At 37.4% G+C, this 22006-nt stretch overlaps 1 protein-coding gene across 1 annotated transcript; it reads right to left on the minus strand.

Moving 5' to 3' along the window:
* Window positions 1-635: 635 nt before the first annotated feature.
* LOC129255510 (uncharacterized) lies at window positions 636-12671 on the minus strand. The gene is made up of 5 exons (XM_054893860.2): window positions 12504-12671; window positions 10614-10814; window positions 7514-7666; window positions 4817-5136; window positions 636-3495 (listed from the first exon to the last, which is right to left on the minus strand). The coding sequence occupies exons 1-5, from the start codon at window positions 12612-12614 to the stop codon at window positions 3141-3143; spliced, it is 1140 nt and encodes a 379-aa protein (XP_054749835.2). The 5' UTR covers window positions 12615-12671; the 3' UTR covers window positions 636-3140.
* Window positions 12672-22006: the final 9335 nt, after the last annotated feature.

Raw genomic sequence — 22006 nt, forward strand, 5'->3', positions numbered from 1 at the left:
AAGTGGACTGAAGGGGGTGAAAGGTGGTTGTCATGACTTTGGATAACCTTCATCTTGAGTCTCTTCTCGCAATCATCTGACCCTATATGGGAGGGAACAAAAAGGCCCAAAATATCACCTTGACGAGAAACCTAGCACTGAGCACCTGCCCTTTTTAAATATAATAAACGGGACTAATTTACACATGCATGCATCCGCATGCACCCCATTCCTTTCTAATTTGGTCAATGATAATGATGAACCGAAGTCTCATACATAGTCACAACTCATTCCAAGAAATTTGATGGGTTGAGTGCCAAGTCTCAGCGAGGGTCATGCCTTTCAGTCGTAGAAACTTAATGACAGCTTGATACTCATGTTTGTCCATTTTTTCATGAGACACCTGATACAGAAATTTAGGAACCTGCAAATAAGACTAGATATTTCTATGACCAAGACATTTGGTGGGTAGGATTCACAGAGGTAGATAAATGCACCTCTATGGTAGGATTAAGAAATGTAAAAGATTTTATGGCCCAAATTTGGTCTGCAAATTTTAATCCTTTCTATGTTAGGTTGAAAACTTTTCAGTCGTCCCTCGTATGTATTTCGTATTACAACTATAAAACAACAGTCTATAGAGTTAATAGTATCGATTATCATTCGTGGTTCAAGACAATTTTATTATCATATATAATTTTTACTCATACCACTCATCATCTTTACCTTTTTTTTTACACTCACCTATTTAGAGAGGAGAATCACCATTTTTGGTATTGGTATTAATTCAAACAACTTTCGTGGATCTTTAATAAATCCATATCGACTGTGTTTAGTCGCCAGACAAGAATTTCATATAAACCTTAAAGGCTTTGATTTAAATCCTCAACTGCAATTTGAATTCCTAATGATTTGAATTAAATCCAGATGCGTCGCCAACAGTCAATCTGAATTTTTAAATACAAATATAAAGAAGGAGTGTAACATCTCAAATTTTCAATATAAATTTCATGTAGGGATAAACTAAATTGTTACCTCTGTTTAACAAGAAAAATACACTCATAAGGTCATAATTGAAAATATTATAAGCTTATAAAGCAATTAATTATATGATATAATACGATATATAATCATGATTATAATTTGGTAATACTTTTTCGACTGAGTTATCAAATTACGTATCGAAATATGTTCGCCTATGACAAAAATATAAAACAACATACATACCCAAAAACCCAAACTTTGTGTAGTCCCACATAGTTACTATCTGCAGAAAGTTTCACCATGCGCAGAACTACTTCACTTGTGTAAGTTAATATTTATTCTGCACTTTATATTTTATTCAATTTGCTATTCATTTCTGCTTTCATCTATTATTTGACATTGATGACGATGAAATTATTCTTTCGGAAACAATTCGAGTAAACCTAATCAAAGCACAATAAGGTTAATTACGAATATTTTCATATCGAAAGACCTGTGTTTTACATTAGAATATTCAACAACAAAATGCACAATATATAGTTGCAAACATCAAATTCTGAATTACAGAAACAATTCAAATCATTAAACATAAAACACATCCTTACTAAATACTTCCTAGAAACACCTTGAAACCTAATAATATCTTCCACAATACATAAGCAACCAAGTTTGAAATACATCCTTATAAAATCATTTGATTGGCACCAAATCTTTATTATCTCATCATTGTATTCAATCAATTCAAGAAAAAAATGACGACAAAATCATACATAATTTACTAATATGGAATATCCGCAGATTAAATTTGTTGGGAGTATAGTCAATATATATAATCAAACCAACATTTTGTAACAATTGTCATCAATAAAAATGATCAGAAGCTAATGAATAGATCAAAATGATTCCAGCATCTGTTATAGGAAAAAAAGGACTCTTAAGATTATAATCACATAAAAACAATTGTATATGAAATAATATTTAGACCATTTAGATAATTTCTCAATAGTTACCTTTTCATTTACGGCTCGCGGTGAATAAACAAAGGAGAAGAAGAAGAAGAAGAAGAAGAAGAAGAAGGAGAAGAAGAAGAAGGAGAAGAAGAAGGAGAAGAAGAAGAGAAAGAAGACGGAGGAGGAAAAGTAGAAGAAGAAGAAGAGGAGAGAAGGGGGAGCAAAAAAATATAAAGAATTGAAGTTCCTACCTTAATATTGTAAATATTAACAATGCAGAGTGGCTTATTCTATTACATCATTAATTCCACTATTGCGTGTGTTGTTTCGTTTTGTCTTTGACGGGCAAAATATTTTAATCGCCACTCATATCGAGGCTAATTTATTAAGGTTGAATTTATAACGAAAGAAATACGAAGAACTCAGTTTTAGCTGAAAGATTTTACGAATGTTTACTAAGTTTAGGAGCACAGAATATATTTATGATCTCATTTTAATTATAGCAAATATTGCACTTAAAACTGCTATAAGTAATTGTGCTATATATCTGTCCATTATGCTTAGCAGATAAGATTTTTTTAAACTACTGAGAAACCCATTTGGCTCGTCATAAGTCATCTATACATAATTTTACCCACAGTTTCACCTCCTGTGTCGGACAAACTCCGTGAAAATGACTGTCGTAAATATTTCGAAGTTAGCGCCATCTCTCTTTCGAAATGTGTGTAGTGAATTTCATTGCATTAAAAAAGGTGCCTTTATGTAATTTTATTTTTGGTTCATATCAAGTTTATCAACAAATATTCATCAGTATAAATGCTGATTTAGACTTGAACAGAAACTAATAAAATTGGAACATAAACATAATGATCGAATCCTGCCTACATTTGAAGATAAACCTCATTGTTTATCAGCAGAGTTTGGTTCAATCTATTAGAGATCCACATGTATCTACGTTCTTACTTTTTGTACGACTTTTAGCGATTCACACAAAGTATATGTATGTACATTGCAAACAAATTCATATGGGTCATACAAAATCCTTTTCATTTTTTTATAATAAATTTCTCATGATTATGACTATTAGGGCCTATACTATATGGAATATCGTAAGCATCTGTTCTCTGATAACAAATTACAAAATATGATATTCTGAAAATGTTTTGATTGTCAGGATAACTCCCTCCTAGTATAAAACAAACGATATCAAACAGTATTTACGTAACGTCAAAACGACGCTAACTGTGGAGCGTTATGTACCGTTGCATTGGTCGATGACACTCTGGTCGGCGACGGGACAGGATGGATGTCGAAATCGCTCGTCGTGTTATCGTAATCGGACAGTTCTTCCCGCTTGTCGACGACAGGTTTTGGTGATTGCTTCTCGACGTCGCAGTTCTTGTTTGAGTTGTCGTCGAACCCGTCTCCAACGCCCCGTTCTTGGCCAGTAATAAGTGTGAGAGGGAAAGACGGTAGGAGAGGCATGGCTTGTCCTGGTGTCAGTACGTCCGTTACATCAGGTATGAGACGGTGCTGCGACATACTGTGCTTGGGACTAGACTTATGATCTCCATGACGAAGTCTGAAACAATTAGAAAGCAAAGGTTCCAAGGGATTAACATCCTAAACACATTATAATATTAATGATTATATTAACAATTATTTCAATGAAAACACGAAAAGACTAGGTAAGTGCATACAAATTGACGATGTCGATACTGTGTTCACGAGTACGTCACCATTCTGGCAACATTATTTTGTATTTGAAATAATTCTCAAGTAGTCCAGTAAGTCTGATATTTTGGTGATCGTTTGAATTACCATACCTATTACGAAGTTTGTTCAGAATCCCTCTCTGTTACATTAACTTTGTTGATTTGTACTGGGGGTTAGTAACACAAAGCTCAATGACTGTTTATTACAATTAATCGCTAAAAAGTTCCGTTGGCGAATCAGTATTACGAGGGTCTTCCCTAATATTCATAAAAAAATCAGGTGCTTGTTTATCCTATAGAATTTGCTCTCATGCATCTGTTAGGAGTAAATATATACAGTGCGTCCCACAAAAAATTAAACCGAGATTTATCGATGATTTATCATAACTTTATCGGAAATACAATAGACAAATGACCTACCAATGTAAAGCTTAGAATCTCCTCTTTCATCTGAAATTACTTAGATTAATTACTTAGAGCAAAAACAATTTGAAGAAAGGATACCAAAAACTCATTGGGGGGGTATCTGAATTTCAAAAAGAAAATCACATACAATATTTGCTCTTTTATTTGATACCTAAATCACAGAAAATGGTCAAGAAGTAAAAAAAAAAGTTCTGTTCCCTCGAAACAATGCTTGTACTTCTATAATTTCATCAAATAAACGTGTTTTCACCGGTTTCCCACAGAAGCTAACGCACGGTGATCGTCAACAAAACGGAGTGTCGAGTGAGCCTGAACGCTAGCCTGTAAAACCTCTCCATTTTATGAAAGTATTGAAACTTTCAAGCCTTATTTCAAATAACCAGAACTTTGTTATTTATTTACCATTTTCTGTAATTGAGGTATCAAATTAAAGAGCAGATATTGCACTTTTTGAAAATGTGGTTTTCTCTTTGAAACCCAGATACAGCCCGCCAAGTGACTTTTTGGTATCCCCTCTTCAAAATGTTTTTGCTCACTCATGCCTGAATGAGAAATAATCTAAGTAATTTCAGACGAAAGAGCAGATTCTAAGCTTAACAATGGTAGGTCATTTGTCTATTGTATTCGTGTTTAAGTTATGATAAATCATCGATAAATCTCGGTTTCGTTTTTTGTGGGACGCACTGTACACATGGTATATATCCACCGTTTTTCCTGATATAGACCTACATACGTAAATACTTATTTAAAAAAACCGCTTACCTGAGATCATGATGCAGCTGCTTCTGACGCCTCCGTTCAGCTGCGTGCTCGTTGACGTATCGTCTGCTTGCGTCACGGTATCTCACTACAGTCTTAACGATGGCAGATTCCTGCGTTCCTGGACGCTCGATACAGATAACAAGAAGGCGATACATCTGAAGCAGCATGATGAGCATGTTCTTACACGTAAAAAATATCATCATGTGATTGACTGCTTCCTCTACCGTCAATAGGTAAAGACGCATGGTGAGGAAGGGACCGTCTTGCATAACCACTGTGGCCATGATACCCCAGACCTCGGTTTCACAGCAGAACGTTACCTAGAATTTGATAAACAATGGGAAGATTGGAATATTAAGGAATATTAAGATTTAAAATACGGATATAACCGTTGCAAAATAGGATTCCTGGAAACAGGAAATATATTTTTAAATCTCTCTTCAGTGGTTAATCCTTTCCTGGTAAGAAAAAAGTAATAATACCTCTCCACATTTTGTATTACTGCTGTTCAAATATTTAGTACATTGGATTCGTTATTATGTTATAATTGCCAAATTCAAGGTCGATATTGAAGGTCACCCCATACGTCAATATTGTGTCATTCCATTACGCTAGCTTTTACCACCATCAGTTTCATCAGATGTAACTTGATCCATAGTCCACATTCAAGTTCAGACTAATATCATATCTAACCAAGGGAGTATGACACACTAATTAAGAGAGTGCATCCACTTCGAGCAATGCAATTCTTGCATATCCCAAATAATTGTGATGCCTTGATTTCAGCTGGTAAAGACGCAACGTTATCTACAGTGCGTCCCAAAAAACTATGCATTTTGAAATGGCTGCCAAATAAAAAAATATATCACTGTGGGGGGGAATACTTATACATATGGAAAGCCAATAAAGTCAACTTTTAAATGACACCAACAAGTTGGAAAACTATTCATGCTTGAGCGAGCACTGCCCACCAAAACAAAGTGTATGAAAATTAGGCTGGGCAGGAATTAGCCTTTCAATTTCTGTCAGTTTTTGAGAAGCAAATCCTTTGGAAATTGCAAAGTTAAGAGTGTTGTGATGAATTAATCGTGAATAGTTTTGGTTGTTTAAGCAAATTTAATAAATTATTAAATTGAAATTTAATGCATGAGTGAACACAAATTACACTTTTTGGGCAGCATTTCAACTTTATCATGTGGATCTCAGCAATGTGTTCACGGGAGTCGGGAGAATAGGGGGTGAGATAGGACTTAAGTGGGAGAAGTAGGTTGATGGAATAAGGGTCAATCATTTAGTCAACAATTTATCAATAAGTCAACTTTCAATGTGCAATGTGATCAATCAAACATTAATTTTTTTAAATAAATTATTTCATAAATCATCATAATCAGTCAATTTCTTGGTAATCATTCAATGAAAAAAAAAACTGACCATCAGCCACCGGTCACTTGACAGTTAAGTTTTGAATACCGGTAGGCTACAATCCAGGAAGTGAGACAGAGAAAGAGCCGGGGGAATGGAGGTGGAGTGTGTGGGGGGTGCATATGACTTTTAATTTGTAACAGGACACAAAGAAGAGGAATGCCCTTTTAACCAAGTCTTACCATATCTCGCCTTCTTGCTAGTAACGGGTATCCATCACATTACTCTGACTCTCACGAACACACTGCTGAGGTCCACAAGATGAATATGCTACACTAAAATTACCATTCCTGTTCATTCATGCATTAAATTTCAATTTAGTAACTCATGAAATTTGCCTAAGAGCCCAAAACTTATCTCACTCATTAATTTAGCATAACACCCTTGGCTTTGCAAGTTCCAAAGGACTAACCTCTCAAAAAACTGTAAGGCTAATTCCTGCCCAGTCTAGCCAAGCTTAGTCACTCAGGAGGAGAAAAGTGTGAGGGTAGAGATGGAGGGAGGGGTTGCTAAATGTTCTGTTGACCTCTATCCCATCAACGTACTTCACCTTCTTAAGTCCTATCTTACCCCCTATTCTCCTGACTCTCATTAACACAATGCTGAGATCCACATGATAAAGTCAAAATGCTGCACTAAAATTGCAATTCATGATCACTCATGCATTATATTTCAATATAATAACGCATGAAATTTTCTCAAACAACAAACTGATCACAATTGATCATTAATTCGTCACAAAACCCTCAACTTTGCAAGTTCCAAACAAAAAAACCTGAAAGAAATTGGAAGGCTAATTCCTGCCCAGCCTAATTTTCATACCCTTTGTTTCAGTGGGTAGTGCACGCTCAAGCATGAATAGTTTTCAAACTTTTTGGTGTCATTTGAAAGTTGACTTTATTGGCCTTCCATATATATAAGTTTTTCCCCCCAAAGTGATATATTTTTTAATTGGCAGCAATTTCAAAAGTGTATATTTTTTGGGGGACGCACTGTATAGCTGATAAAAATCAATTTTCCTAGCGTACCACCCCTCATCAGGGGTAGTGTCGAGGTATTTTGGTATTTTGGTGATGAACGGGGGGGGGGGGTGATATAGAAAATACATGGTACATTATGAAGTTGCAAGACTTTATTCACTTTTCCCCTTTTTCTATTTTTTTTTCCTTCTCTGCTTCCTTTCTGGTTTTGTTTGCAGATGGTCGCTTGGAAAGGGGCGAAGACCCTTGGTGCCCCTACCCACATGATTATAATTCACATCAACTTCCTATATACCTTAGGTTGTTTCTCCTCTTTCTTCTTACGCATGCTCGTTCCAGCAACACGTGGTTTACGGGCCTTGGTAGCTGTCAGACCTAGTGTGAATTGCATAAGGCTCCAAGTCCACAAACCCAGGATACACACCACCATTATCGGGTTACAGCGGACCTTATAGTTGAAGTGTAGGAAATGAAGGAAAATATGATTGGGCCTATTAATATACGGAAGTATATAAAACTATATAAAAAGAATAGTGTATCAAACAATGAATTGTGATTTGGGTAATCATTTCATAAAACGCCATGCTAAATAAATTGGCAGAAATGTAAATTCATCAATGACTAATAGTCTGTTAAAAATATATGGATCTCGTAATCTATTAATTCCGTAACATCTTTCATACCTAATAAGGCGCCGAAAATTGAAGGATTCTTTTTGTACCAGATGAGCAAGGATATGATAGTACAAGCGAGGCACATAAATTGAAGTTCTAAAATATGAATTTCAAACACCATTTTAATCATATGAAATTACGTGTCATCCCCGATTTATACGTTTTCATGATCGTATTCATTATTGTGCTCTTAATTTCTTTGGAGGTAAATGCCTCACCTATGACAGTGCCTGCAGCGTCACATCAAAGAGTTTTTGCGTAATAAATCTTTGGTAAAACCACGTAGATTGTATATTAATGGGCAAAACGAGGTGAAATATATTTCCAACATGTCACGAATAAAAAGGTCGGTTCACTTAATTAATCTGCAGAATATTGAAGAGCAAGGTCAATGATAGCAGGGATAATTAAAGGAAAAGTCCACCCCCAACAAAAGGTTGATTTGAATAAAAAGAGAAAAATTCAACAACCATAAGCATAACGCTAAAAATGTCATCAAAATCAGATGTAAGATAAGAAAGTTATGATATTTTAAAGTTTAATTTCACAAAACAGTTATATGCACATCTGGTCGGGATGCAAATGAGGCGACTGAAGACGTCATCCACTCACTATTTCTTTTGTATTTTGTTATATGAAATACGAAATATTTTCTCCTCATTGTCAAGTGAAACAATGATTGATTCTTCCCTGAACAGTTAGCATTGTTTAATACTACATTGTTCAGTCAACTTGGTCCTTATCGTCAAATCTGTAAAAAAAAAATGAAATATTGTATAATTCAAACAATTAAAAACAAATAGTGAGCGATGGACATTATCGACTGACTAATTTGCGTGACACTGATTTGTGCATATTACCGTTTTGTGAAAAATAAGCGAAACTTTAAAATGCCATATCTTTCTTATTTTACATCCGATTTTGATGAAACTTACAGCTATATGCTATATTGATTTTTCTATTATTTATTCAATTCAACATTTTTCTGGGGTGGATTTGACCTTTAAAGGGGGCCCCGCTAATTAAGATTTTAATTCCTCTGTTCCCCTTTTTTGTAAACTGTGTAAGTCTTTTCCCTGTTGTACGGTAATCAGGGGGATAGACCTCGATAGGCCAATGGCTTTCTGTCTTTCCACCACATCCGCCGTACAGCGGAAATCATTGTTTTTTATTGTGTTTTATGACTACTTTTACTTTATACTTGTCAATATCTGTTCTGTTGTATAAATTTGTTATTTGTATCTATGTCACGGACGTAAATCCCTGACGTCATGCTACGCAAGTGGGGGGGGGGTGGAACAATAGATCATCTCCCCCTGAACAATAGGTGTGACGCAAGGATTTACGCCAGTGATCTAAGTATTTATGTATTTTTGTGTATTTTAAATAGGTGTGAAATAAATGAATCTAAATCTGAATCTGAGTAGCTCTGCTTTAACAATGCGGGTATAGATCCGAAAGGCGATACCAAACTATATCAAAGAGATCCTTTTCTAGGTACCATAAACATTAGAATATCATTAAAAATACATTATTTTGTTTCAACCCTCTCCCATCCGTTGCATGCGGTCCATATTTTGTACTCTCTATCCCTAAATTCTCGTTCTCTCACCACCCCTCCATGCCACCCATCTTTCTCTTTCTCTCTGTTCCCCTAATGACAACCCTGGTCACCGGAAACCCTTTGCCCATCTTTGGATATCTCACCCGATCAACCCTCATGTAATTGCGGTCGAGATGTTCATTACCGGCCTAAATGAAAATAACTGACCCCCATTTGAACATTCCCCCGATGGAGTAAAAAAAATGGGAACGAAGCACTAGAAGAGATAAATTATACGAGGTACATTACTGGATTATGAGAGCCGATCATTGATTTGAGGAGTTCACTGAATGAGGCGGCGTTAGAATGGCCGCTTCTATTTAGTAATGACAGCATCAATTAGTGCTGCATGCTTGCCAAATTCCAAATGAGCGGAGGCATGTTAGATATGCATTATTAAAGCCTTTTTAGAGATTTGATCATCGTGTATGTGCGAGAAAGTGCTAATTTCTACTGCCGATTTGCAAAGATAAGTTCCATACGAGGTGGTGAAAATATCCAAGGGCGGCATTAGCATTGTTGAACTATTTGAGGACACATAATCCTGATAATGATTGTAATGGACTTAAATTCCCGTTTTTGTGTCACACTGGTAGCCTACGAGGTACAGAAGGTCTGAAGCTTAATATCATGGCGGCCTTCATGTCGGTTTATGATATTAAAATGCCCTTAATTCCCCGTATATTAAACAACAAGAACTATACATGGATTCAAATAAATGAAGATCGGCTGTGGTCAATGATCAGTTGAATTATGCATTACATTTCTCTTCAAACTTCAAATTAAAATATGTAAATTTTGAATAAATAAAAAAATCTTCATACTCTTATAGTTTCAGTTTCACTTTATTTTAAATCCAATGTTCGAATTTTTACTATTCACATCCGCCCGAGATTTAATGATTGTAAATATGAATTTAAGCATATAAATAGACTACTAGTTTGCATCTCACCTGTTGAAAAGCTTCTTTTTTTTAAAGAGGGTTCACAAACCTATCCCCGAAATGAACATTATGTAAAAATGTGTCACATTCAATTGAGCACTTAGATGTACTGTTTTTCCTGGAGTATAAGAAATCTGAACAAAATAGTAATACAAATTTATATATTTTATCTAACCTGTTCAAGTTTGAGATTCTCCGTCACAAATTCAAGAATATCTGCTGCAATGCCGATGTACACCAGGAGAAGTTGTGATAGTTGGTCCCTGGTAAGTTCACCCTTTGGTAGTAACCATCGTCCAAGGATGAGAACGAAGAGAAGAGCTTGTTGAAGAGCGATTGACCAACTCTGTGTGGTCAGGATAAGCGGTAGGGTCACCTGCAAAATTGAAGAGATATCAACGGAAGGATCCAATAACTCAACGAGGATATGCATTTCATCGTATTGAACAATCCTACATGGTTTTGTGGGCTTATAGGTCAATTAGATGATGATATTACAAATGCTTTTAGACAGTAACAATATTTTAGTTACATAACAAGGACACAGCTCTCGTAAATACAAGAGTGCGGTTACAATGTAATTGATGAGGATAATAGTTTCTGATCGTTTAACACTTTTACATAGGTATATCAAGAAAAGACTGACCTGGGAAAGGGCTTTTTGAAACGTATGACGAAATGGGCAGGATAAAATTTAGGCTTAGAAGAATATTGATAAATAACGGACATATTATTTATGAATCAACTACCGTAAAAGAGAGGGAAAATGATCAGCTGTAACTTTTTTACATGATCAATCAATCAGCAAAGTAAATCAATAAATTAGTGATTGAGATAGTAATCAAATACACATTAAAAACAAGAGGAGCGCCTCTGGCAGTCACGCCTGCATTACGCGATTCAATATAGCAGCAGTCCTGACTTTGAAAACGACTATGGAATAATCATTCACGAAAACACCATTCATATGATGATGAAATACCATGTTCATTGACCCTAAATGAAATTTGACCTTGATCATGTGACCGAGGACTTGTGCAAGACAATCATTGATACTTGATAACCCTTATGTCCACATTTCATGAACTAGAGCCATAAACTTTTAAAGTTATGATCGCAATTCAACAAATACCCCCAACATGGCCAAAGTTCATTCGCCTTAGTCATGTGACATGAAACTCACGCAAGATATTCACCGATGCTGTATTACTCTTTTGTCCAAGTTTCATGAACTAGATCCATATACTTTCAGGGTAATGATATTTAAAAAACTTATCCTTGGTTAAGATTGCATTTTGATTCCCCAACTTAATCTAAGTTCATTGACCCTAAATGACCTTTGACCTTGGTCATGTGATCTGAAAGTCACAAAGGATGTTTAGTAATACTTGGTTACCCTTATGATTAGGCTTTATGAACTAGGTCTATATACTTTCTAAGTTATGATGACATTTCATAAACTTAATCTTTGGTTAAGATTTTGATGTTGATTCCCCCAACATGGTCTAAGGTAATTGGCCCTAATGACCTTTGACCTTAGTCATGGACTTTAAACTCTGGCATGATTTTTAGTAATACTTGATAACTATTATGTCCAAGTTTCATGAACAAGGCCCATATACTTTCTAAGTTATGATGACATTTCAAAATCTTAACCTTTGGTTAAGAATTGATGTTGACGACGCCGCCGTCGGAAAAGTGGCGCCTCTACGTATAGTCTCGCTCTGCTATGCAGGCGAAACAAAAATTAAGAAGAAAAAAATCCGGACGCCTTTCATTTCATGACGTTTTATTGGAATATTGACGGAGAGCTCCATAGAAACTCCAAATGAAACTATTAAATCATCACCACCATCATCACCACCACCACCATCATCATCGTCACCATCATCACCCTCACCATCATCATCATCTTCATCTTTCATTTTAATATTGTTATTTTGTTGGTATTACTTATGCTTTGGGGATAACACTTTTTACTTTTTTTTTAATTCTTATCATATAACTGCCTTAACTCCTTACTCAACTTTAAGTTCATGAAAAAGTGTTTTGTTGTCAGTCTTACCCCGGATATTTTAGCTACCAGCTGGGTATTATTGGTTTCAACATCCTCCAATGAAACGCAATCTCCTCCATGCATCTCGGCATATTCCAATCTATCATTGAGAAGGGTCATCTCAAGTAGCCAGAGGGATGGTACAGTGGCAACCAGGAATAGTAAAACACTGGGACAGAACCTGGGGAGAAAAGAAAAGAAAAGTTTCATTCTTCATCTAAAGTAGATATGAAATAAAGATGCTGAATAATAATACTTCTTTATTAATTTATATCCTGGAGCTAGTGCTCTTCTTTACGATTTATACGATCACTATCCACAACCTACTCCATGTTATCACTAAGTCTTTATGCAACTGATGGAGAAAGGGTTGGGGCTAAAGACCCACCCCCATTTTGATTATATTTTAAAACATAACATTGACCGTGCTATTTTTGTGCAGTATTTATAGAATTGCTTTGTATTCCTGACCCATTTTAATTCTTAACATACAAATTAATAATATAATAATATTTTGACTTGCTCTCTTCGCATCCGATTTTTAAAAAATACGGCCATGTGACCAAATTTCAACTTCCTCAAAATCTACCCTCACATGCCACTGTATATGCAAGTAGTGCAACAAGTCCTACTGGGTCGCAAATTTGCAGTAAAGAAGAAATGGTGTTAGAAACTTCATAATCTTATAAAAATCAAAAATTGCGAGCACCATGATCACAGTGCTTGTCAATTATTAAAACTAGCATTGCGGAATGTAGCCTTCATCCAGACGATGTTGCATCTTAATTTTATGTAATTCATGTTATATTCAAATTGTTAAGGGGGAAGCGTATAATAAACAATACTTAAAAATATACACTACTAAAAAAAAGTTAAGGACCACTTTTTAAAACGTACATAAAGATTTTATACAAGGTGTTTTATTTCTGGAAATACCTCAGTACAACTGTCCTAAATGTCCTTAAACACGCTGTAATCAATTTCACGCATGGGTGGTTTCAGTTGTTGCACAATGTCTCTCGCATCACTGCACATCCTGAAAAGTGGGCCCCGAGGGGTATCAGCTACCGACATGAAGTGGTAAAAACGAATGTCTGAGTGTCTTTCAGGCAGTTCAGTAACGAGTGTGACCACCTCCTGCAGCAATAACGGCTTCACAGCGCTGTCTCATGGAGCTGATGAGGCGATTGATGTCTCTAACGTCCAGTGCATCCCATGCAGCCTCCAGAGCCACACCCAGCTGCTGCAGTCCAAGTGGATGGGCTTCGAGCTGCTCGAGACTCCTCCCCATCATGTCCCAGACGTGCTCTATCGGGTTTAAGTCCGGGGACCTCGCTGGCCACTCCATACGCTCAATCCCCTGGCCCTCAAGGAACTCGGTCACCACCCTAGCTCGGTGGGCACGGGCATTGTCATCCATGAAAATGATGTTTTGTCCCACATTTTCTGCAAATGGCACCACTATAGGTTCAAGGACCTCATCCCTGTACCTCACTCCTGTCATTGCTCCCCCTGGGACCACGTAGAGACGAGTACGGTTGGCGTAGGTGATGCCTCCCCACACCATGACGCTGCCTCCCCCATAACGGTCATGTTCTGCAATACAGGGGTCTGCAAATCTCTCTCCTGGTCGCCTCCAGACTCTCGAACGTCCATCATTGTGGTCAAGGGAAAATCTGCTCTCATCTGTGAACAGAACTCTACGCCATTGCTGTCTGGTCCATCTGACATGCTCCCGGGCCCAGTTGAGACGAATTCTTCTGTGAGCAGGGGTGAGTGGGACACACTGAGCTGGCCGTCTGGCATGCATATTGGCTCTGTGAAGTCGGTTACGGATTGTTTGAGTGGAAACAATCACTCCAGTTGCTGCAGCGAAGTCATTGTTGAGGCGGCGTGCACTGTGAAAGCGGTTGCGGAGGCTGAGATTCGTCAAGTAGCGATCATCTCTAGGGGTTGTCGAAACTGGTCGGCCACTGCGGGGTCTCTCGGAGTATAGCCCTGTCTCTCGGTGTCTTTGATTTGCTCTGCTAATGACACTGTGTGACACGCCCATCATTCTGGCTACTCTTCGCTGACTGAGGCCAGCTTCCAGCATCCCTAGGGCTCTGGCTACATCTGTTTCACTTAGGTGGTGTCTTGGCATTGCTGTTGTAGGCAAGTTGTTGATTGTACAGACTAAAGACGGAAAATGCTTTGGAAGACACTTGTCTTATGGCCCACTGCAATGATGCCAGAGACATCATGAAAGAACTGCATGTGTGAAATTGATGTCATTGTGTTTGATGGCATTCTGGACAGCTGTATCTTGGCATTGCTATTGTCAGCAAGTTGTTGATTGTAGAGACTAAAGACAGAAAATGCTTTGGAAGCCACTTTTGTACGGGCACATTGCAATGATGCAAGAGACATGAAAGAACTGCATGTGTGAAATTGATTTCATTGTGTTTGATGGCATCCTGGACAGCTGTATCTTGGCATTGCTGTTGTCAGCAATTTGTTGATTGTAGAGACTAAAGACAGAAAATGCATTTGAATCCACATTTGTACCACTTCACAATGGGCCCACTTTTCAGGATATGCAATAATGCGAGAGACATCATGCAACAACTGAAACCACCCATGTGTGAAATTGTTACAGGGTGTTTGAGGAGATTCAAGACAGCCATATTCGGGTATTTCTAGAAATACAACACCCGGTTTGAAAATTGTATACACACATTAAAAAGTGGTCCTTAACTTTTTTTGAGTAGTGTAGTTATACTTTTCTGTTCATCATTGTCTCGCATTTGACTCAATGCCCATATGATGATATTTTATGCCAATTCAGGAGAGATAGACGTCAGTCAGTGAAGTTGAATTAAATATGGCCACACTTGATGAGATCAGCTTTTCAAACTCGGTCGCGCGGCTCAAATAAATTGATGCTCTCCTTTGCTTTTGAGACCCTCCAACTCAGTCAAAATTTGCCCACTGTCAATCAGTAATCAATAAAGAGTGATCATCAATTTAGACTCTAATGAACCGAACATTTAGGGCGGAGAGTTGCTCTGGATTTTATGAACGGGAATGCAATAGATTGCTCTCTTCCAAGTACACATATTCGTATGTCGCATTGTAATTCCGAACTTTGGAAGCTTCTTTGTAACTTTGTCAGTTTATTGACCATCTGTATGTGGATAAAGGCAATATATTTAAAAACAAATGTTGTGATTTGTAGTTTTCTTAAAAGACGAACTCCATATATGTTTCATTGGTTGTTTTGGTTGTTCATTCTCTTCATTCGGCTTTTGTGACAAAAAAAAGAAAATGTGATATAATTCAATCTAGTATCTTTATCAAAATTCCTTCTGTGAGATAAGACACCTAATAATACTCACCATTATTTTTTTATTCCTCTTTTCAATTCCAAATTTGGAGTAGCACTGCCCATCTTATTATTTCCCAATATGCTATACCTTAAACGTTCTCGTTTTACTGGGTCATCTAAAGTCATCTTCACAGGAAGTGTAAATATCGCGAGCCATTATTTTAAGCCACCTCAAAGTGGTTGAATATTATCACCTTTTCTATGTCCTTATACACGAGTTGCTTTTATTCTGACTTCTGTACATGCTGTACAGGGAATCAATTCCTCTCAGACGAGAAGAGAGAAGACAAGGAGTGAGTCGAGCATACCAAATTCCAAACACGCTTTAGAATGTTAGTAAAATCAGACTATCAACATATTAATATGGCGCCCACAATCCAATTAGATTTGTACAAAATACATGTTATTTTCCGTAAAGACGGTGAAATGTCTCTGGCCTCTTAAATTTTACTTTTTTACCATGAAAGTCAAGGATGCCATGTAAACTGTGAATTAAGAGACGTGTATTCCATTAAGATGTGGATAATGTTCGTCTAGTATTTTACAAGTACTTACAGGACTACCTCCAATAATTTCTAATATATTAGATTTGGTCCAATATCATTTTAAATTCCTGATTTTGATAAATGTACGTGTCAATATTTTCAAACCAGTGAAAGTCAAATTCGAAATATATTGTGAAAGGAGATACACTAAAAACTATAACAGATATAACATGAATATTGTATTAGACGTATAAGTAGCAAATATCGCTTTATTTTCATATGAAAAAAAAAAACGGGGTAACTATTTAGGGACAACTTTGAAATTTCCCTTCGTATGCCTCGATCCCCTCACTTTCTGAATACCATTATGCCACTGATGTAAATGGAATAACTTCATAGTTGAATAAAGCTGTGTTTTAAAAAAGTAATCCATCAAACCATCGATTCTTATGGTAGCAAATCTATGGTTGTCCTGCCTATGGTTTTATGGAAGCAGGAGACCGTCAAAAACACGGATATACGTCGCGTCGTAATTCAATTTACTACACGACGTAAATAATTACGTAGTGTAGCAATTCGAATTACTACACGACGTAAATAATTACGTAGTGTAGTAATTCGAATTACTACACGACGCAATTCCGAATTACTGCCCAACGATTTAACGTCATGACGTTAAATGAATTAGTGTCGCTACATCAAATAATAAGGTCGTGTAGTAATTCGAATTACTACACGACGTAAATAATTACGTAGTGTAGTAATTCCAATTACTACACTACCTAAAGAATTACGTCGTGTAGTAAATAATTACTACACGACGTAATTCCGTATTACTGCTCAACGATTTAGTGTCATGACGTTAAATCAACCAATGGGATCGTCCGTTATAAACCTACAAAGCAATGCCAGCGCGGGGGAACTTGAATGCGGGGCGTGCGGCTGATCGCGCTGGAGTTATCGACCAATAAGGATTTTGAAGATATCGAACTATAAATCAATAGACTTTGTGTACCGTGTCTACAAAAGTACGAATTAAGTTAAAAGATATCGGTATCAAGAGTAAACGATTATCTATTGAAGTTGGAACGAAAAAACTTTTAAACATCGATTAGCATTGGTAATGATTTATGATTATGTATTGATAGATGTCTGACATTGATGTTTAATTCATGAGTTGTCAAGGTATGCATCAATTTGTAAAGACATCAAACTTCTATTTGTTATAATATGTATTTTATTTTGTATATGAATTGAAGTTGTCAATAAAAACTAATGAATACAAAATAATAATAATAATAATGATAAGAATAATAAAACTCATACTGATTGTTGGTTCCGGGAACCGGATGAGGGGCCAGTGGCGTAGCTACCGGGGGGGGGGGGGCCGGGAGGGCACGTGCCCCCTTGAGAAGATTTGGTGTGCCCTCCCCTCCCTCCCCCCCCGGTGCCCCCCTTAAAAAATGGCAAAGGAAAAAAAAGGGAGAAAGAAGAAAAGAAAAAAGGAAAAGAAGAAGAAAGACAGAAAAAAAGGAAAATAAGAGGAGTAAGACGAGTGAATGAAATAATGTGAGGGGAAGACTTGCAAAGAATCAACAACAAATCTTTCATGTTACTTCGCGCCAGAATTGCCTGTTCGATGAGATTCATATCTTGCTCAATAGGCTGATATGCAGCAAGTTTTGAAGTCAATATACAAAACATATTTTGGCTCGGACATCGAGCTTTCATTATCTTTTTTTATTTACAAATTTAAGTGCTCTGTAAAATGTCCGTTTTATGGTCTACATAAATATCAGCATTTTAAGCTCACGCTGTGTGGTCGCATTGTTTGATTTGCCAAGTTCCTATTGTCTACGTGTATTCCGTTAAGTTCCATTAAACAAATGTATTCAGAATGCCCAGATTCTAGGTCTAAATCTAAAACATGCGCGATAGTCTGCATGTTCTTTATTTAAAATTTATTTAAATAATCAAGTTTCACATCAGAATATCAATAATTGTCTGCTCACGCTTCACGATCGCATTATTAATGATAACCAATTAACTATATCCTATTTATGATTTACAAAATATGAATAGAGTGTCCCGCTTTTAGGTTTAAAATCTCGATCTTCTTCCTCTCGCGCTTCGCGCTCGCATCAATTGTTTAGTTACATACCTATCCCATTTATTAATACAAAAAGTGCTTAGAATGACAATTTTTTTAGGTCGGAATGTCCAAAAAATTTGCTCGCGTTTCGCGCTCGCATTATTGAGATATATACCGTCTTCGTGGGTAACTGTAAGCAGTCCTTAACAGGTCCCTTTTCGATAATGCTAGAACAGTAAAAAAAAATCTGCTCTCGCTCTTGGCGTTCGCAGTAACCATCTAGTTACATACGAATCTTGTTCAGGATCACACATAACATTGCCCAGAATATTAAATTTTCAGGACAAAATACGTGAAAGTAGAAAAAAAATCGCCCGCGCTTCGCGCTCGCACTTCTTATAAGGCTTATGAGATTATTTCATGTTTGTGTTGTTTTATAAGAATAAAACTAAGAAGTGACTGATCGGGGAAAATATAGGTGAAGATAATTACGGGCCCCGTCCCACAGTGGGCCAGAATGAGTTGAAAGTGTGCCAAAATTATATCCCGTATTATATTTTTACTTAAACATGTTGATTAAGGGTAATTTGGGGCGTAGAATCGACTGAACATAATTTAAAGTCGATATGACGTCACTTTGATACCAAATTTTGATTGGCTACTTAAAACCTATCTGTGAAAAGACAAATTACGCTAAACATTGTGCAGTATATAAACTTTGTGTTCTGTGTTACTTCAAGATTGACCAGAGTGAATGTTGGTTTATGCTTCTCACATGGCTAAAAAGTGTGTATGAGATCCTGAAAATAATTTTATGGCATCAAAATGATCATCAGATTAAAAACAATACTTCAAAATCTGAAAATATTAACCGTGCTTTATCAAGCGGGTAGACTTTAGTAAAACGCATATTATATAACACCACTAATGTTTTACTATGAGGAGGGTTTTGGGCTGAAATTATACTACAATTAACTTTTATCTCTGGAAGAGGGGTGGGTAGCCCTCATATGAGTTATCAACCTTCATTTTGTTTACATCATGCCCGGAATTCATGTCATTTTCATGGAATAGAAGGGGATCGTCCCCGCCGTGCAAAAATGAACGGCAATGTACACCCCACGCGGTGCGCTGCGATAACTGCGCGGTATAAAAATGACGGTTTTTGAACAGGTTTGGGGGTGCTGTGTCAAGTAAAATCGGCTCTAACATGAAAACGGGCAAAAACGGGCAGCTAAATTTGTTATCGATTTAAAGCTTCGACATCTGGCAAAATAATGATGATAGAATTTAAACGGAAATCCACGGAAATCTTAACGTTTCTAATGTAAATGCAAAAAACGTGGTTTATCAGCCTATTTCGAGGAATAATTATCCTATAAACCTCCTGAAATGTGTCTTTTATCTACTTTGAACCCTTTCACATAAAAAAGAATATATCAGGATTATGTTCGTGCCTTTTTCAGATTCCTACTTGAAAAAGGGCTTGTTTTTCAACTAAGTTGTCATATACGCGGCATTTCGCAAAATGTCACATTTTACGATGTGAGGTAGGAAATTAACAATCTTTATGCAAATTCCCGAATGAAATATTTTGCTGAGGTATTCTTTAAAGTGTTGTCTTTCAGCCGTGCATGACAAAAAATAAAAATCTGAAATTGCCCAAAATGACTTTTGGCGCAATTTTGTTTCGTCTCCTATTGGCGTAAGTCGGATCCGCCCTTGTGACACACACACACACACCGGGGAAAATGGTGCCCCCCCCCCCTGAAAAAGCAAGGACCCCCCAGTGCCCCCCCCCCCCCAGGAAAAAAATCCTAGCTACGCCACTGTGAGGGGCACGTATGGATGACAACAAAACAAAGACGGTGATTTTTCGGGTCTTTAAAATAAAAAATCTTTATGCCCACAATGCAAAACCAGGATAAAAACACACAGACCATGACCCATCAATAGGAGTTAATGGTGTATGTGTTTGGGAGGGAGGGGGGTGGCAAATCTGTATGGTTGGAATTTTCTTGAAGCCCATAAGATATTACCCTTGCACCTGGCATACATGGTATAGGTCCAGTGGCGTACCTAGGATTTTCCACAGGGGGGGGGGTGGGCAAAACCGTCCGCCAAAAAATTTGACAAGCAAAAAAAAAAATAAAAAAAATAAATAAAAAGGTCTTCAAGCTCGTCAGGGGGGGGGGGGCAAAAAAGGTCTTTCAAGCTCGTCGGGGGGGGGGGGGGCAGGGATACGTCCTTTGCATGGGTTGTGGCTCGTCAGTGGGGGGGGGGGGCAGACTGCCCTCCCTGCCCCACCCCCCCCCCCCGTAGGTACGCTAGTGTATAAGTCCCATGGTGGAACACTCGATTTAAATCTTATTGTTTTCGGTTGAATCTACGATCAAAGGGAAATCGCAAAATCCCGCCAAAAGCATAATTTTTCTTTAAATCTAATTAAATATATCGAATGGCATAATAGGAATAGTGATTGGCGTTTTCTTAAAGCCTATACCCTTTTGCCTGGTACAAGTCCCATGCTAAAACACTCGATTTAACTCTTTATTTTTTACGATTGAATCTACGACCCAATCCTAGAAATTGGCGAAAAACGCAGAATCCCGCCAAAATCAAACATTTTCTGGCGCGAAGCGCAAGCAAAAATTTTATGTAGTAACATGAAAGATTTGTTTTTGATTTTTTGCAAGTCTTCCCCTCACATTCTTCTTTCTCCTTTTTTTACTTTGTTTTTTTGCTCTGCCATTTTTTTTCAGGGGGGCACCGGGGGGGGGGGGCACACCAAATCTCAAGGGGGGCACGTGCCCTCCCAGCCCCCCCCCCGGTAGCTACGCCACTGGCCCCTCATCCGGCTCCCGGAACCACCAATCAGTATGTGTTTTATTATTCTTATCATGATTATTATTTTTTTTTTTCAGTATTTTTTATTGACAACATCAATTCATATACAAAATAAAATACATATATATGTAACAAATATAAGTATTGATGTCTTTACAAATCGATGCATACCTTGACATCTCATAAATTAAACATCATTTTCTTCCCCTTAAGTGTTGCAATAAAACACAATGTCAGACATCTTCCAATACATAATATGCTATAAATCGATGTTTATAAGTTTTTGCGTTCCAACTTCAATAGATAATCGTTTACTCTTGATACCGATATCTTTTACCTTACCTTCAATTTCACTTCGTGCTTTTGTAGACACAGTGCACAAAATCTATTGATTTATAGTCCGCTATCTTCAAAATCCTTATTGGTCGGGCGCAGGGGCGGAAATCTCTCCCAAAAGGTAGGGGGCACAAGGGGCTGGAAAATTATCACCCCAAATTTAAGGTAATTTCGTCCTAAAATACATGTTTTATTTCGATATTGAACGATGTATTTCTTACTATCATAAAAGACCAAAAATTAGTAGGGGGACATTTGATATTGTGTCCCCCCTACTATTTTGAGTAGGGGGGGGGGGACACGTCCCCCCTGTCCCCCCTGGGATTTCCGCCCATGGTCGGGCGCTATTGGTCGATAACTCCAGCGCGATCGGCCGCGCGCCCCG

Source organism: Lytechinus pictus, chromosome 3 (genome assembly GCF_037042905.1).
Source record: "Lytechinus pictus isolate F3 Inbred chromosome 3, Lp3.0, whole genome shotgun sequence".
Classification (NCBI taxonomy): Eukaryota; Metazoa; Echinodermata; class Echinoidea; order Temnopleuroida; family Toxopneustidae; genus Lytechinus; species Lytechinus pictus.

Coding starts and splice junctions, on each gene's coding strand:
- LOC129255510 (XM_054893860.2), bottom strand. CDS start 12,614: ATGACCCTTCTCAATGATAGATTGGAATATGCCGAGATGCATGGAGGA. Junction 5,137..7,513: donor AAGAGGAGAAACAACCTAAG/GTATATAGGAAG, acceptor ATCAAATTCTAG/GTAACGTTCTGCTGTGAAAC. Junction 3,496..4,816: donor CAGCTGCATCATGATCTCAG/GTAAGCGGTTTT, acceptor TAATTGTTTCAG/ACTTCGTCATGGAGATCATA.